Below are 14834 nucleotides of genomic sequence, written 5' to 3' on the forward strand. Positions count from 1 at the left end.
AAGACAGTCTGCTCGAATTAACAATACTTATGGGATGTTGTGTAACCCTCAAGTCCCACCATTTATCTTCAACACTTGAGTCAGAATCTAGACCGCCCCGTCCCTCACTCAGTGGATTCAGAACACATTCCTGCCTCGAATTTCCTGCCCATCAGCCTCGGGGTCCTTGGGGCATCAACTACATCGGCCCACATTATTTGAGGCAAATGCCGCCCACCGTCTCCACCACTGGGGAAAGGGTAAGAGGAGGACCCGTGAGCACGGCTCAGGATCATTCCTTCCCCTCAGCTGGGGTCAGACTAGCTCCTGACGCCCTCGGGTCACCTTGACTACCCGGCCAAGGACCCCGTGCGAACTCCCAGCCCCCTCCATCCTGTTCCGCCGAGCGGGGCGCCTACGGAGGGGTGCCCAGAGAGAAGACCTGCCCGGCAAGAAACTAAGGGAAGAGGTGAGGGACGTGGAGTAGACGAGGACAATAGAAAAAAGGTAACAGTGGGAGATGATGCTAGTTTCCTTTATGCCTTTTGTTATTTGCAGTAGCGGAGGAGTTAGAAGTGGCTTAAAAAAATTTTTTTTTTCACACAGGCATTTTTTAAAGGCAACCCCAGCGCGCACGGAACTATTGAGTTTGGAAGGATCTTCTTCCGGTCTCTTGCGCCTGCGCGCTGGCAGGCGAGAAGGCGGGAGTCCCGGGTAAGAGGGAAGCCGAGAACCGGAAGTGAAGGCAGAGTCCCTCCTTCGTCGCTGTTGCCGCCGCCATATGCGCTCGCCTTGCTCAGGTAAGCTTTGGCCTTGGTATCATCCGCCTCCATCTGCATTTCTTTGCGGTCATCCTGTCCCATGGACTCCTGATACCGCTTGCACAGGCTATGGTCGGGTCCCTGGGGCCTAGTTGGGTCATTATTTCTATTGCTTGCTTTCCTTTTCAGAGCTCTTAGAGTTTCGGGGGGGGGTAGAGGTAGGGATGCAAGGGGGCCCAATCCAAGATGGTGGCCCCAGCGCCGTTGTGTTCCTTTTGCTCCCTGCTCCTTAGCTGCGCTCCTCGTTTATCGGAGGCCCTAGCGATGGTGAGAGGCGGCTCTAGGTGTCCTTTGGTCCTGGGCATTTGCGGAGGGCGGGGCTCTTTTCACCTTCCCTCTCCTCTCTGGGTCCTCTTCATGGCCCAAGGTGGGAATAGGAGGAGGGGCCGGCTTCTGGGCCTAGTTGGACTTTTCTCAGCTGGACTTACCAACCTTTATTTGGGACATTTCCCAAATGTTTATGCATGGTGTCATTGTGTGATTATCGGAAGGGAGTCTCACGTGAGGAGTAACGCAAGGGTGTTGTGAGACCCTTTGCTAAAGTTTCTGTTAAAGCTGTAGCGAGTGTATCCGTTATTTTCTTTCTCGTTGTATGGGGAAGAGATGAATACTTCTGACCGAGCCATTCCTCTTATACTCCCCCCCTCCCCCATCAATTACACAGGGATTAAGCGCCAGAAGGAGGTTACTGAGGAGTGGGAGGTGGATGGCAGCCACATGATGTTTTTATTTTGAGAAGTGAGCGCTTTGCGCAATGATGACCTTAATCTATCACCCTTGACTGATGGCTGCTTTGTTAGGGAGATTATAGGGAAAGCACAGAGTTCCTTTGAGGATTTTTCAGGATTCATTTTTATCTTGTCATCTCCGTTCTGCACTCCCTTGTCATATTTTGCTTTTCATTTTTTGTTTTCTTCATTATTGTTACTTACAGATCAGGAATTCATATGCTGGTTCTCCCCTTCCTACTTCCTGGTTTATGCTACTCTGATCCTAATCTTGTTGGGGATTTGTCTTAACCACTTCACCTGGGACCACTGTGTTATGTTTGTTTTTGCTTTTATGTTTTGTGTTCCTATTAGTTTTTTTTTTTTTTTTCAGATAAAGGTGTCACAGTTTAGGGAAAGGGGGTAGTGTGTGGGGATGGAAGAGAGGTGGTGAAGGCTCTGCTCATGACTAATAAGTCTTCCATCTGTTTTTTTCCTAGCTCTTCTATCACAAACTAGGGTGTGTGTGTGTTTTTTTTTTAAACTGTTGTTCAAGCCCCCACTCTCCTTCCTTGTTTTCACTTATTCTGCGTGAAACCATCCAGAGACCCCTCCCCTTCTCCCCCTGCTGGCCCAGTTATGGCAGAGAACGATGTGGACAATGAGCTCTTGGACTATGAAGAAGATGAGGTGGAGACAGCAGCTGGGGGAGATGGGGCTGAGGCCCCTGCCAAGAAGGATGTCAAGGGCTCCTATGTCTCCATCCACAGCTCTGGCTTTCGTGACTTCCTGCTGAAGCCAGAGTTGCTCCGGGCCATTGTTGACTGTGGCTTTGAGCATCCATCAGAAGGTAAATTAAACAGTCTCTCAAGTCGTACATACTTACTTAGGCTAGATCAGGAGATAAAGGATCAAAAACTGTTTTAGCAGTAGGAAAGATTTATATAGATGGGTTTTTCATACATGATAACATGAGAAGCTAGTGACATGAAAAGTGACTTAAAGGGGCACCTGGGTGGCTCAGTTGGTTAAGCGACTGCCTTTGACTCAGGTCATGATCCCAGGGTCCTGGGATCCAGCCCCACATCAGGCTCCCTGCTCAGCAGGGAACTTGCTTCTCCCTGTCCCTCTGCCTGCCACTCTGCCTACTTGCGCTCTCTCTCTCTCTCTCTGTCATATAAATAAATAAAATCTTAAAAAAAAAAAAAGTGACTCAGAGGTCTGCCATTTGTTTTTGTGACTGGTTTTTCTTTTTGTCTACTTGTTTTTAATTTTGTCATTTAGGTTTCTAATTTTGAATTTCCAGAGAGGAGCTGGTTGGACCTTAAGTCCCTCTCTGTTGGCCAGCTCTGGTCTCTGGAAACCTTAATGGCTGATCTAAAGTGGGTGGCTTCTGGGTCAGCTACCAAGCCCTTCAGAGTTGCAGGGTTATGTGGCCTAAAGCATGGCAAGCTAAGTTGGAGAAATGGCCTGAGGCAGGCACTCACATGTCATGGATTGTTACAGATTAAGGAAAAATAGGGACAGTCAGAAACATTAAAGGTGAGCTGTTGGTAGGTGCAAGAGGGTTTTTAGCAGGATGGAGGAGGGGGCACTGGAGTCAGAGGCTAAAGTGAGAAAGAACTAGGAAGGTCTGCTTTTGGGATGAGTTTGGGGGAGAAGAGAGGTAGAAAGGGTCTGGGAATTGATAACCATTTAAGAATTGAACGGTGAGAAATGGGTTTGGCAGGGTGGAAAAAAGGTGGAGTTATCTGGAGACTGAAGTCTAATTTATCTTTTTTCTCCGCCTTCTAGTTCAGCATGAGTGCATCCCTCAGGCCATTCTGGGAATGGATGTCCTATGCCAGGCCAAGTCAGGCATGGGGAAGACAGCAGTGTTTGTGCTGGCCACACTGCAACAGCTGGAGCCAGTTACTGGACAGGTACACTAGGGGAGAGTGCTGTGGAAGACATTTTGGTTAGAAATATTCGAGAAGGGTGTTTTGTCTTAGCCATGTGATGCATTCGGAGCCATGAGTGTTTGTTGCTAAGATGGCCTCTGTCACCTTTGATGGTTATGGGGGATATTACATAGTAAGCATGGGGTTAACGGTTTAGATTGCAGAGTTGAAGTCATTTATGATCTGCCAGATGTGCTTTTGTGACCATTTGCTTCCCCAGAGGGCATAGTAAAGGGCTAAACTGTTTGTCTCCATCTACTCCCCCCCCACCCCCCAGGTGTCTGTGCTGGTGATGTGTCACACTCGGGAGTTGGCTTTTCAGATCAGCAAGGAGTATGAGCGCTTCTCTAAATACATGCCCAATGTCAAGGTAAGCCAGGGTAAAGAGACCTGGGAGGGTGAGGGTGTGGGGTGTTGAAGGCATTGAAGACTTGTAGACCAGCAGTCTTCATGTCCACAGTTGTTAAATTACATGTAATAGCTAGTAAGTTTCTGTAAACTTTGGTGTGCAAGAGATGTATGTTATAGGGATCACTTGAATACATTGTAATTTCTGAGATGTTTGCTTATATTCTAATTTTGGAGAAGCATTAGGTTACCTCGTGTTAATATAGCTGTGCAGCAGGAGACTGCATGAATGGTCTACGGAGGATGCTTATCATGATACCACACTTTTGTTAACTACTTATTCATATTGACTTTTATTTCACTGTGCTGTGGTTGACAGTTTGAGAATTTTAGGGTCTGTGGCAAGAGAAGGCTGAGAGCTCCAAAATACCTCTAGTGTGGTGTGTGATTTTTGAGGATTCTTTAAAATGGTAGAAAATCGGAAGATGTTTGGGGGCCACAACAGAATAGGCTTGGGTTGTTTTCCATATATAACCTTGATTTTCATAGTGTGGTTCCCAAACCCATAGTTACAGCATCATTTGGAAGCTTGATGGAAATGCAGATTATGTGGGTACCACCCAAGACCTACTGAGTATGAATATGCATTCTAACAAGATCTCCAGGTAATTGGAGTTTGAGAAGCACTGATGTGTATAACTTTCTACTCTCCTGGCTAGGATGTGGTGAAGAACAGTACTTTTGTTTGGATTGTTGCTATTTTCTCCTGTTACTCATTACTTTACGTGTTGAGTCCTAGCCCTGATGTAAAAATAGTCACTTTTTTTTTTTTTAAGAGATTGTATTTATTTGAGGGAGCACGCATGAGCCAGGGTGTGGGGGGTGGGCAGAGGGAGCCCACATGTGGGGCTCAATCCCAACCTGAGTGGAGGTCAGATGCTTAACTGAGCTAAACTAAAGTAGTCCTTTTTTTAAAAAAAAAAAGATTTTATTTATTTGACAGACAAAGCAAGAGAGGGAACACAAGCAGGGGGGAGTAGGAGAGGGAGAAGCAGGCTTCCCGCTGAGCAGGGAGCCCAGGACCCGAGCCGAAGGCAAACACTTAACGACTGAGCCACCCAGGCGCCCTTAAACTAAAGTAGTCTTAAACTAAAAGTAGTCTTTTTTTTTTTTTAGTGATTTTATTTATTTATTAGAGCAAGCGAGAAAGTACAAGCAGGGGGAATGCAAGAGGGAGAAGCAGGCTCCCCACCGAGCAAGGAGCCCAATGTGGGGCTTGATTCCAGGACTCCGGGATCATGACCTGAGCCGAAGGCAGACGCCTAACCAATTGAGCCACCCAGGCGCCCCTTAAAAGTAGTCTTCACTGATGAATCACAGACCTCTATCCCTGAAACAAATAATATGTTATATGTCAATTAGAAAAAGAAAAGTAGTCTTAAAAACCAAAGTAGTAATAGCAGTATCTGAGTGGGGTAAACATGCTGGATTAATTTAAAAGGCCTCATAATGAAAAGATTTTTGTTCTCATCTCTGATCGCACCTCACAGAAGTTAATCAATTGTTAACCTTTTTTTCCCTAATGGTTCTGTGACACCAAGTATTAGGCACTGTTCTCTCATTTTATCAAATTCCGGGTCTTTTTTACTTCTTTTCATGAAAGATCAGACAGTTTATATTATTCTTTTGTTATATGAAAATTAATTTTAAATCTTTAAAAATAATTTAAATGCCCTGGGTGTGTATGTGTATTACGCGTATTTATCTTCTTACATTGTCAGTATCATTGTCCTTCCACCAGGTGGTCTTGCTGCTGGTTGATTCTAAAAAGTTGAAAACCAGAAAACAGTTTCCGTTGTTCTGACTGTTGAAACATTTATTGCTGGCTCATTAGTGAGCGAGGATTGCATTTCCTCCTCTATAGGTCCAACTTACCAGTTTATGCTGCTTAAAAGAGGATTTTTTTTTTTAAAGATTTTATTTATTTATTAGACAGCAAGAGAGAGAACACAAGCAGGGGGAGGGGAGAGGGAGAAGCAGGCTTCCCGCCAAGCAGGGAGCCTGATGCGGGGCTCGATCCCAGGACCTTGGGATCACGACCTGAGCCGAAGGCAGTTGCTGAATGACTGAGCCACCCAGGCGCCCCAAGGGAGTTTTTTTTTTTAATTTTTTTTTTTTTTTTTTTTTTTTTTTTTAGTAATCTCCACACCCAGGGTGGGGCTCAAGCTCACGACCCGGAGATCAAGAGTTGCATGCTCTTTCAACTGTGCCTCAAAACAGAATATTCTTGGTGTTAAGATCAAATATAAATCGTCATGACCTTTTATTTTGTTTAAAATTGTGCTATAGTGACTTGTTTGAGGTTGGGCTAGTTCTACAGAATATCCTACATCTAGATTTGTCTGGTTTTACTCCCTTACAGTGTTGTTTAAGTTGTTTTCTTTCCGTATTTCCTTTAACAGAAATAATATTTGAAAGCTCAGCTAATTGAAGTTAAACATTTTTGGCAAGAATTCTTGAGTTGATACGCTGTGTATCTCCTGTTCTGTTGCAAATTTTGTTGTCCCATAATTAGTGATTTTAGGTTTATTCTGACAGTGTGATCCTGTGATTGATCTTTCTTTCTGAAAGTAGAAAGCAGTTTCTGGTGTCATTTGATACTGTATTAAGGCTTACATCCACAACAAATTTTTCCTTAATGTTTTTAATATGGAGTAATACGTTTACCTTGAATCAGTAATTTCATAGGGTTTGTTCAAAAAGGTGTTTAAAAATTTTCAGAGGCATACCTGGGGGGCTCATTCAGTTGAGCGTCCGACTCTTGATCTTGGTTCAGGTCTTGATTTCTGGGTCGTGAGTTCACACCCTGCATTGGGCTCCACACTGGGCATGGAGCCTACTTGAAAAAAGAGAGAGAGAAAGCAGGAAGAAAGAAAGAGAAAAAAAAAGATCTGAGTTTAGTTAGGAAAACTTGATATTCCATGAGCGTTGTGTGGCACTCTGCAGTCTGGTGATTACTATTTCTTGTTATCCTTTTGTTTTTAGGGTTTATTTATTTATAATTTACACCCAATGTGGGGCTCAAACTCAAACCCTGAAATCAGGAGTCATGTGGTCTACTGACTGAGCCAGCCAGGCGCCCCTTGCTGTCCTCATTCTTAGAGTGAAGTCTGGCCATAGCACCAGGGGAAGGAAGATTATTAGATTAAGTCAGAAGAAAACGCTAGTCCTCACTGCCCTGATTAGTCACATGACTTTGGGCAAGTCACTTTTGTTTCTTCAGTGTCTGGGGAACATAAGAATTTTAGATTGGGTGACCTTTGATGTTCCTTCTAGCTGTGAAATGTTCTAAGAATTCGTTTAAATTGAAAGGAAGGGAACTGTGGGGAGATTGGACTCTTTCCTTCCTTGTGAGACACTGTTTTCTCCTTGGTTAATACAGGTCGCGGTGTTTTTTGGTGGTCTGTCTATCAAGAAGGATGAAGAGGTGCTGAAGAAGAACTGCCCGCATATTGTTGTGGGGACCCCTGGCCGCATCCTCGCCCTGGCTCGAAATAAGAGCCTCAATCTCAAACACATTAAACACTTTATCTTGGATGAATGTGATAAGATGCTTGAACAGCTCGGTGAGTGGCAGCGCTGGGATGGGGCTAGTGATCTGGGAGTTGCCCTTCAGAGCCAAATGATGTTTATTTGATACAGGAGCACTTCAGTGCCAGGACGACTCTTAATCTATCACCCATGACTGATGGCTCTGGCTCCCCTCTCGGTTTTTGTTAGGCTTTTTAAGCAACCATGGTGATCAAGGGGAACAGTGTTTTGTCCTTCCTTTCTGTGATGGAGGTTTCTTTGTCTTTGAGAGGAGTGGCTTTGCTGATCTTAGACATCAGTCACACCAATATTCTTTCCTTCATAGGTTTTTATGCTGGGTGTTTGGGGAGATAATAAACTGAAGGAGGAAGATTGTTTACTCTTTGGCATCCCCTGCACAGCATATATCTGAATTTATAGCTGAATAGATCTTTAGACCTCAGGATTAATGTGGAGAGTTTATGGGATTTTCTGTAGTCCAGTATGCCACAAGAAAGAAAAACTGTAAGAACTCACATTTAATAAATGAGAGAATGGGGATGGACATAGCCCCAGGGATAAGTCATTTCAGATGATCTTTGGCTATTACAGATGGTGAGCTATAAGGTGGGCTTGAGGTAGAGATCTCACTTGCCTGGCTGGATAGAAAGTGTGATCCAGAGGAAGCGTGGAATGGACTCTGACAGCTAGAATGTAATTAGGTGTGCAGTATTTGTAGATAGCTGGGGCATGGGGAGAAAGTAGGGAGAAGGGCCTTGTAAAGCATTTCTCAAGGGTTTTAGGCTTGTGAGCCTCTGCAGTGGGTTTCATCTCCATATCATAATTGTGAGATTTGGGATTTCGTTATCTTCTTCCTTGGTTAAAACACAAAAGTGGAATCGGGTTAACCTGATCTCAAGTCTTTATTTCAAATTCCGTTGTGTGTTATTTCCATGGTGTTACTGCAATGGATGTGATTTTATGGTGGTTCAAATGAATAGAGTATCTGAGACCAATCTTTCTGTGAAATGAATCTTGCTTACCCATTTCCAGCAGTCTTCACCTTGTTGGGGAGGCAGTCTCTGGTTTTTGTCTGATACATGCTGCTTTTCTCCTATGATTTTTTTCCTTTTTCTTGTAGACATGCGTCGGGATGTCCAGGAAATTTTTCGCATGACCCCCCATGAGAAGCAGGTCATGATGTTCAGTGCTACCTTGAGCAAAGAGATCCGTCCCGTCTGCCGCAAGTTCATGCAAGACGTAAATACCCTTCTACCTTCTCTCCCTCCACTCCCCGCCCACTGCCTCCTCCCCTTCCGCACCCTCTTCCTCCAGACTCCCTTTGTCCTTCAAGTGCCAAGAAGGGGGCACGTGCCCATCTGGGAGTGATGACTCCTTGAAGAGACACACAGAGGCAGAGACAGCTAGTGTTAGGGTCTGCGCGGGCGCCAGGGAAACTCCGGAAGACTTGGTCGGGTTAACTTGAGAGCGGGTAGTGTTCGACCTTTCCCCCCCCCCCCCCCCATCAGCATTTTTGAACCTCTTCTTCCTTTTTGGGGGAGGGCAGAATTTTCTGCCCTACCACCCACCCATCGTCTCCTACACACCCCTTTACAGCCACGCACCCTCAAGGTGGCATCGAGCAGACAGTTGGAGCCTTCTGCTCCCCAAAACTCATAACTTTTCCGGTGGCAGGAGAGCAAGAGAGGGACAGACAGATGGCAGGGCATGTCCAAAAGAAGAGCAAACAGCACAAATGAATCCGCTCCCTCCCCACCTCCAGGGGTGGGGGCCTTTGGCACCTCAGTCCCCGATCCCTTACTCCTTCCTGTCCATACCTCCTCGCACCCATCTGGAATCTCGGTTGATGTGAGCCGGCAGCGGAGAAGCACCGTGGAGCGGCGGGGGAAATGCAGACGGCACCCAGCGGTGGATGGCGGCAGCGGAGGCCGCGGGGAAACCTGACCAGGAAGCTGAGGACCAAACCAGCCTCTTTTTCCGTTCCCGGTTTTTTTCCTGAATCCAAGGCGTGCCGTGCTCCCCGTTTCCCCCCATATGTGTTGGGGGGAGGGGTGTCCTGAAAGGGGGGGTAGATTTTTTTTTTCCTTTTTAAAACAATTTTTTAATACTCAAAGGAGAGGGATATGAGAAAGGTAAAGTGAGGAGCTCCACTTGGATGTAACTAGGTGGGTGTTAGGGTTTGGGGCTAGATGGGGCCTGTTGTATAAACAGTGCAGTGTGTTCTTTCCCCATCCTGTACTGCTCTTTCCCATGGGGTGTTAACTATTTTTAGCTATACTTGGGGCTAGGATTAAATTTGAAGGAGGCCATGGAACTTCTTTTTGAAAAGCCTGCCTTTGCTACCCTGCTTTCTGGGATTGGGCTTCTGGTTTTCTCCCGTGCCACACATCCTTTCCTGAAATCTTGGACCCTGGGTGTTCATATTAATTACGTCCCCAGGTTAGTGAAGAGTGCTAGGAAACTTGGACTCAGGAGTTGAGTCTTGTGTCAATTTATATTTTTTTATGCTACTTCCTCCCCTTCAAGGGTTTTGTGTGTGTGTGTGTGTGTTTTTTAAGATGAATGTGTATCTGCTGCTCTGAATTTTGTTTTTTAACACCATTTATTGGTACCGTCCCTGTAACACTATAGTTGGTTTGACTCTCAGTTCAGAGTCCAGTGGGTGCCATCTAAACAATTCCCTTGTGGTCTGAGGGCAAGTTGTTACTCATCTTGAGTAACTTTTGCTTCTCTTTCATGCCATTTTTGAGACCATCCATTGTAGCATTCTGATCTTAACAGATACGTACCCTCCTGATGTGGATCTGATTCTCTTAGTGGGTTTTTTTTATTTTTTTAAAGATTTATTTGAGAGAGAGAGTGCACAAGCAGGTGGTGGGGCAGAGGGGGAGGGAGAAGCAGACTCCCCACTGAGGAGGGAGCCTGACGTGGGGCTTGATCCAAGGACCCTGAGATCATGACCTGAGCTGAAGGCAGACGCTTAACCCACTGAGCCACCCAGGCGCCCCCTGATTCTCTTAGTTGAGAGAATACTCAAATGGAGCAATCCCTGTCTTCCCCCTATATTTTTACAACCAGCTGTGGTGGAGTTACTCTGACCTTGAGTCACCCTGTCCCATCAATTCCCAGGCGTTTGGATCACATTCTCCCTTTGGGGATCATCTCCCATTGTTTTCTTTCTTCTGCCACCTCACTTTGAGGTAATGGCTTCTTGCCATTGGGTGGTCTCACTGCTCCTTTTCCTCCCTGCAAAGTTCCCTTCCCATGACAGTTTGAGGTTGGGCAGTCTTAAAACTCATCTGGTAGGAGGGAAATTAGAGCTAATGTGGAAGAGACCACATTAAAATGGGGGTATTTTTGGGGGTGTGGTGGGGTTTTCAGTCTTCTCTTCTCCCCATCCCCCCATGGGGTGTATTGGAGATAAGTTCCTCCACCCCCCCACGTTTAACCCCCCCCCCCGCCAATGGAGATCTTCGTGGATGATGAGACGAAGCTGACGCTGCATGGGTTGCAGCAGTACTACGTGAAACTGAAGGACAACGAGAAGAACCGGAAGCTCTTTGACCTTCTCGATGTCCTTGAGTTCAATCAGGTCAGTTGTTCAAGGTCCAGTAGGGGGATGAGCATGTCTCCAACTGTAGCAGAAACCTGGTTAAGTACCCTTTTATTGAGGACATGACATATGTGATTAGAGCTTCTCGAGAATGGTGGAGAAATTGCCTTTTAAGTGAAATTCTTTTAAATGAGAATTTAAACAGGGTGAGAGCTGCTTTTCTGTTCCATGGCTGTCACAGCCAGGTGTTTAGTAAAGAAGAAGCTCAATAAAGAAGAGGGGATTTCATAAGCTGGTAAAAGTTCCAAAATATCTTGGGTTTGCTAGGTTCTTAAATTTGTTTTTTCTCATGCTATTTACCGAGAAGAAGTGTTCCATAACCTAATCTGTTGGGTGGTTTATTTGCACCAAAAACTTAAAGGTAGGTTGCTTATGCGTGTTTCTGATGAGCAGGAAATACTTGTCAAGATCTTTCCAGACTTTAGTTTTACTTTTTAGCACTTGCTCATTTTTACCATTAGCCTCTTGTCTCCTAACATACCTGGTAGTTTTGGTTACTATTCTCTGTACCTTCTCTGCAGCATGTCTGCTCAGGAAAAATCAGAGCTGAGTAAGAAAGGCTAAGTTGTATTTAGAACAGAAGAGGAATATGTGATGGGGATTAGGAGGAATTTCTTTGGAAGAGTGTAGTTACTGAACACTCTTCTCGCACATAATCTCTCACATATCCCACATGTACCCACATCGCCTGTCACACACCCAGGTGGTGATCTTTGTGAAGTCTGTGCAGCGTTGCATTGCCTTGGCCCAGCTCCTGGTGGAGCAGAACTTCCCAGCCATTGCCATCCACCGAGGGATGCCCCAGGAGGAGAGGTGAGTCAGAGGTGGAAAGATGTTTTTTGTCCTTGGGAAGGAAAAGAGACCATTGAGAGAAGGGACTCAACATTTTTCTAATTTCACAAAGGCTTTCTCGGTATCAGCAATTTAAAGATTTTCAACGACGAATTCTTGTGGCTACCAACCTATTTGGCCGAGGCATGGATATTGAGCGGGTGAACATTGCCTTCAACTATGACATGCCTGAGGATTCCGACACCTACCTGCATCGGGTAAGCTCCACACCTACATGGGCATCTCACTGTCCCCTCCTGCTGCCTGATTTTCTGTGTCTTCTACCTTTCTCATCCCTCCTTTGGGTGTCTTCTACTTTGGGGTCTTCCCAGTGCTACCCTCTGTCTCCTTCCAGGTGGCCCGAGCAGGTCGGTTTGGCACCAAGGGCTTGGCCATCACGTTTGTGTCGGATGAAAATGATGCCAAGATCCTCAATGATGTGCAGGATCGCTTTGAAGTCAATATTAGTGAGCTGCCTGATGAGATAGACATTTCCTCCTACAGTGAGTATGGATCTCAGGAAACTGGCTTCTCAACTCTTCAGTCTCTTCGTTCCCTAGTGTGTTTGTCTTGAATCTCATGTACATAAAGTTTCTGGTGCGTAAGAGGCACTTGGCAAGTTTGTGTGCCCCTGATCTTGATGCCCCTGTTGGGATGTTTAGTTGACCTGTAGGTCTCTTTCTCTTGACAAACTATCTTTCCCCACCCCCAACTATCCTCTGCACCCACAAAGTACAGATCTCTGCATGTATGGGGGTGGGTGGTGTTTCTGTCAGCCCTGCCTTTTCCATGTCTTGTCCTAATTGTGCCATGTTTTCCCTCCAGTTGAACAGACGCGGTAGAGGACTCACCCACCCATTTTGGAACGCGACGGTCTGTCCCTCTTCAGGAGATGACAGCAGGCATGGGGTGAAGGAGACACTACTGCCACCTACCCTGACAGCCCCCACCCCCACCCCATGGCTTCCCCCCTTTTGCATCACCACCATTCCTAAACCCGTATTTCCTGAATTGTCTGAATTTTTTTTAACAAAACTAAAAAACGTATGTGTCTGTGGTGTCTGTAAGTGCTCCATCCATTTATTGGATTTAGGGTGAGGTTAGGCCATGATTCAGTGTATATTCCCATAAAGACTGTGTGCCCTTCTGTGGGGCCCAGGTCAGTGGGGAGGGGCGAGGGGAGGGCGATGTGACTAAGAATGCAGAGGCCGTGGCTCCTTGCTACTTACATTTTTCTTAGTGGCCTGGGAGGGGCTGGGATGTTTCTGACCCAGAGGCCCAGTGTGGATGGTATGTAGTGTTTCCAGTGTTAGAAGGTAAAGTGGGAACTGGTGGAAAGCTTAGGCGTCTCCTAGGCTCTCTCGGTGTCTCCTCATCTGTTCCTTCAGCTTCTGGATCTTGAGCACCAGGGCCTGGGCTTCCCAAGCCCCTTCTTGCCCTTCCAGTAGGGCCTGGTACAGCTCCAGCTGCTGCTCCAACAACTCCTCGGCTTGGGCCAGCTCAGCTGTGGGGCGGGGCCTGGGACCCTGAGTGAGGGGGGCAGAGGGGAGGGAGCATCAGCCCAGGCAGGGGGCTGAGGCTTGCTGGAAGTCAGGCATTCTGCCTCTCAAGTTTAAATCTTTAAACCCTGTTGTATTAAGGTCATCTGTACTGTGAAGCCAAGGTGGCTTCTGGTCTTAGGCATAAGACCCTTGGGGGGGCAGTTTGCTGCTCAGGGGTTATAACTGGACTCCTTGTACAAGGGAGGATATGGAGAGGAGAGGACTGGCTGTCCCTCCCCCCACTAAGAAATAATTAACTGTTAGGTGAGGGGAAATTCCTGTCCAAGGACTTCATGGACTCTGCAGGGAGGGAGGGCTGTGGGAAGAGGGAGCCCTAAGGTCTAGAGAGGGGTGGGGGTGGGGAAGGTGCTGGGGATCTAGGAGTTGGAACTAGGCCAAGAGCTCTGGGGTTGGGGGGGGTATCTACTTGGAGCAGGCCTGTGACACAAGATTAAAGGGATTACTACCCCCTCCTCCCCCCTACCCACATCCCCCGCTCTTGGTGCCACTTACCCTTGGGGATGACTTGATCTTCCCACTGCATGTGGAGCTGGTCGGCTCTTCTGTGCTTGCCTTGGGGCTCTGGGAGCAGCACCTCCAGGAGCCATGGGGGGCCAGGGGCCAGGAAGGCAGGAGGAGGCGACGGCAGCAACATGAGAGCCAGGGCAGAGGGAGTACCATGGCTGGTGTAGCAGCAAGCTGTCTGAACTGCCCAACAGCCACCAGGAACTGGCTCCTTCCTTCCAGGCCTTGGCCTCGCTTCAGTGACTGGCCCTGCCCCGGGCCCTGCCCCTACCTTTACCTCCCTCCCAACCTGGCCCCAGACAGAGTCTTCCTGATGTGAAAAAGTTCTGCGAGTTGAGGCAGAACTTTTTATTTTTAAAGATTTTATTTATTTTAGAGCAAGAGCAGGGGGGAGAGGGAGAAGTAGGTTCCCCGCTGAGCAGGAAGCCAGACATGGGGCTCCTTCCCAGGATCCTGGGATCATGACCTGAGCTGAAGGCAGATGCTTAACCAACAGAGGCACCCAGGTGCCCCAGGCAGAACTTGCTTTAGAAGACTGGTGCCCAGGGGCGCCTGGGTGGCTCAGTCGTTAATCAGGTCGTGATCCCAGAGTCCTGGGATCAAGCCCCGCATCGGGCTCCCTGCTCAGCAGGAAGCCTGCTTCTCCCTTTCCCACTCCCCCTGCTTGTGTTCCCTCTCTGTGTCTTTCTCTGTCATATAAATAAAATCTTAAAAAAAAAAAAAAAAGCACTGGTGCCCAGTCTACGTCTTAGTGTCTGTTTTTCTTAGCACTATGTCTTTTCTTATTTCTCAATTCTGCAAGGTACAAGTTACGTTGCTGGTGTGTAGGAAACTGGCTCAGAAGGGTTTCATTCAGGACTCGAGGTCCATAGCTGGATGGTGGAAAAGCCTGGAGGATTCATGTCCAGGTCCACCTGACTTGAAAGCTCAGCCATTGA

General features: G+C 47.0%; 2 protein-coding genes and 2 non-coding genes across 6 annotated transcripts; 3 read left to right on the forward strand and 1 right to left on the reverse strand.

The window, feature by feature from the left end:
- Nucleotides 1-713: 713 nt before the first annotated feature.
- DDX39B (DExD-box helicase 39B) lies at nt 714-12877 on the forward strand. Of its 3 annotated transcripts, XM_021696884.1 has the most exons (11): nt 714-779; nt 2145-2357; nt 3302-3429; nt 3725-3817; nt 7238-7421; nt 8507-8625; nt 10847-10978; nt 11703-11812; nt 11904-12048; nt 12186-12333; nt 12656-12877. In XM_021696884.1, exons 1-11 carry the CDS (start codon nt 761-763, stop codon nt 12670-12672), a joined length of 1308 nt encoding a protein of 435 aa, XP_021552559.1. In that variant the 5' UTR covers nt 714-760; the 3' UTR covers nt 12673-12877. The 3 variants fall into 3 exon arrangements, with proteins under 3 accessions (XP_021552559.1, XP_021552560.2, XP_044773290.1); XM_021696885.2 differs by lacking the exon at nt 12656-12877 and having other exon boundaries at nt 2008-2357; nt 12186-12649; XM_044917355.1 differs by lacking the exon at nt 12656-12877 and having other exon boundaries at nt 12186-12649.
- LOC123325627 lies at nt 1513-1590 on the forward strand. Its single transcript, XR_006540558.1, has one exon. It is a non-coding gene; the product is annotated as a small nucleolar RNA SNORD83 (small nucleolar RNA).
- On the forward strand, nt 7473-7549 carry LOC123325628. The gene has a single exon (XR_006540559.1). It is a non-coding gene; the product is annotated as a small nucleolar RNA SNORD83 (small nucleolar RNA).
- A 259-nt stretch (nt 12878-13136) lies between the features above and the next one.
- On the reverse strand, nt 13137-14086 carry MCCD1 (mitochondrial coiled-coil domain 1). Its single transcript, XM_021697217.2, has 2 exons — nt 13885-14086; nt 13137-13356 (listed from the first exon to the last, which is right to left on the reverse strand). Exons 1-2 carry the CDS (start codon nt 14050-14052, stop codon nt 13171-13173), a joined length of 354 nt encoding a protein of 117 aa, XP_021552892.1. The 5' UTR covers nt 14053-14086; the 3' UTR covers nt 13137-13170.
- Nucleotides 14087-14834: the final 748 nt, after the last annotated feature.

Source organism: Neomonachus schauinslandi, chromosome 8 (assembly GCF_002201575.2).
Source record: "Neomonachus schauinslandi chromosome 8, ASM220157v2, whole genome shotgun sequence".
Classification (NCBI taxonomy): domain Eukaryota; kingdom Metazoa; phylum Chordata; class Mammalia; order Carnivora; family Phocidae; genus Neomonachus; species Neomonachus schauinslandi.

Bases quoted from the DNA above. Each gene is read 5' to 3' on its own strand.
- DDX39B (XM_044917355.1), top strand. The intron at 3,430-3,724 runs GTACACTAGGGG...CCCACCCCCCAG, and splicing joins TGGAGCCAGTTACTGGACAG to GTGTCTGTGCTGGTGATGTG. The intron at 8,626-10,846 runs GTAAATACCCTT...CCCCCCCCCCCG, and splicing joins GCCGCAAGTTCATGCAAGAC to CCAATGGAGATCTTCGTGGA.
- MCCD1 (XM_021697217.2), bottom strand. From the start codon at position 14,052: ATGGTACTCCCTCTGCCCTGGCTCTCATGTTGCTGCCGTCGCCTCCTC. The intron at 13,357-13,884 runs GTAAGTGGCACC...CCCCTCACTCAG, and splicing joins AGATCAAGTCATCCCCAAGG to GGTCCCAGGCCCCGCCCCAC.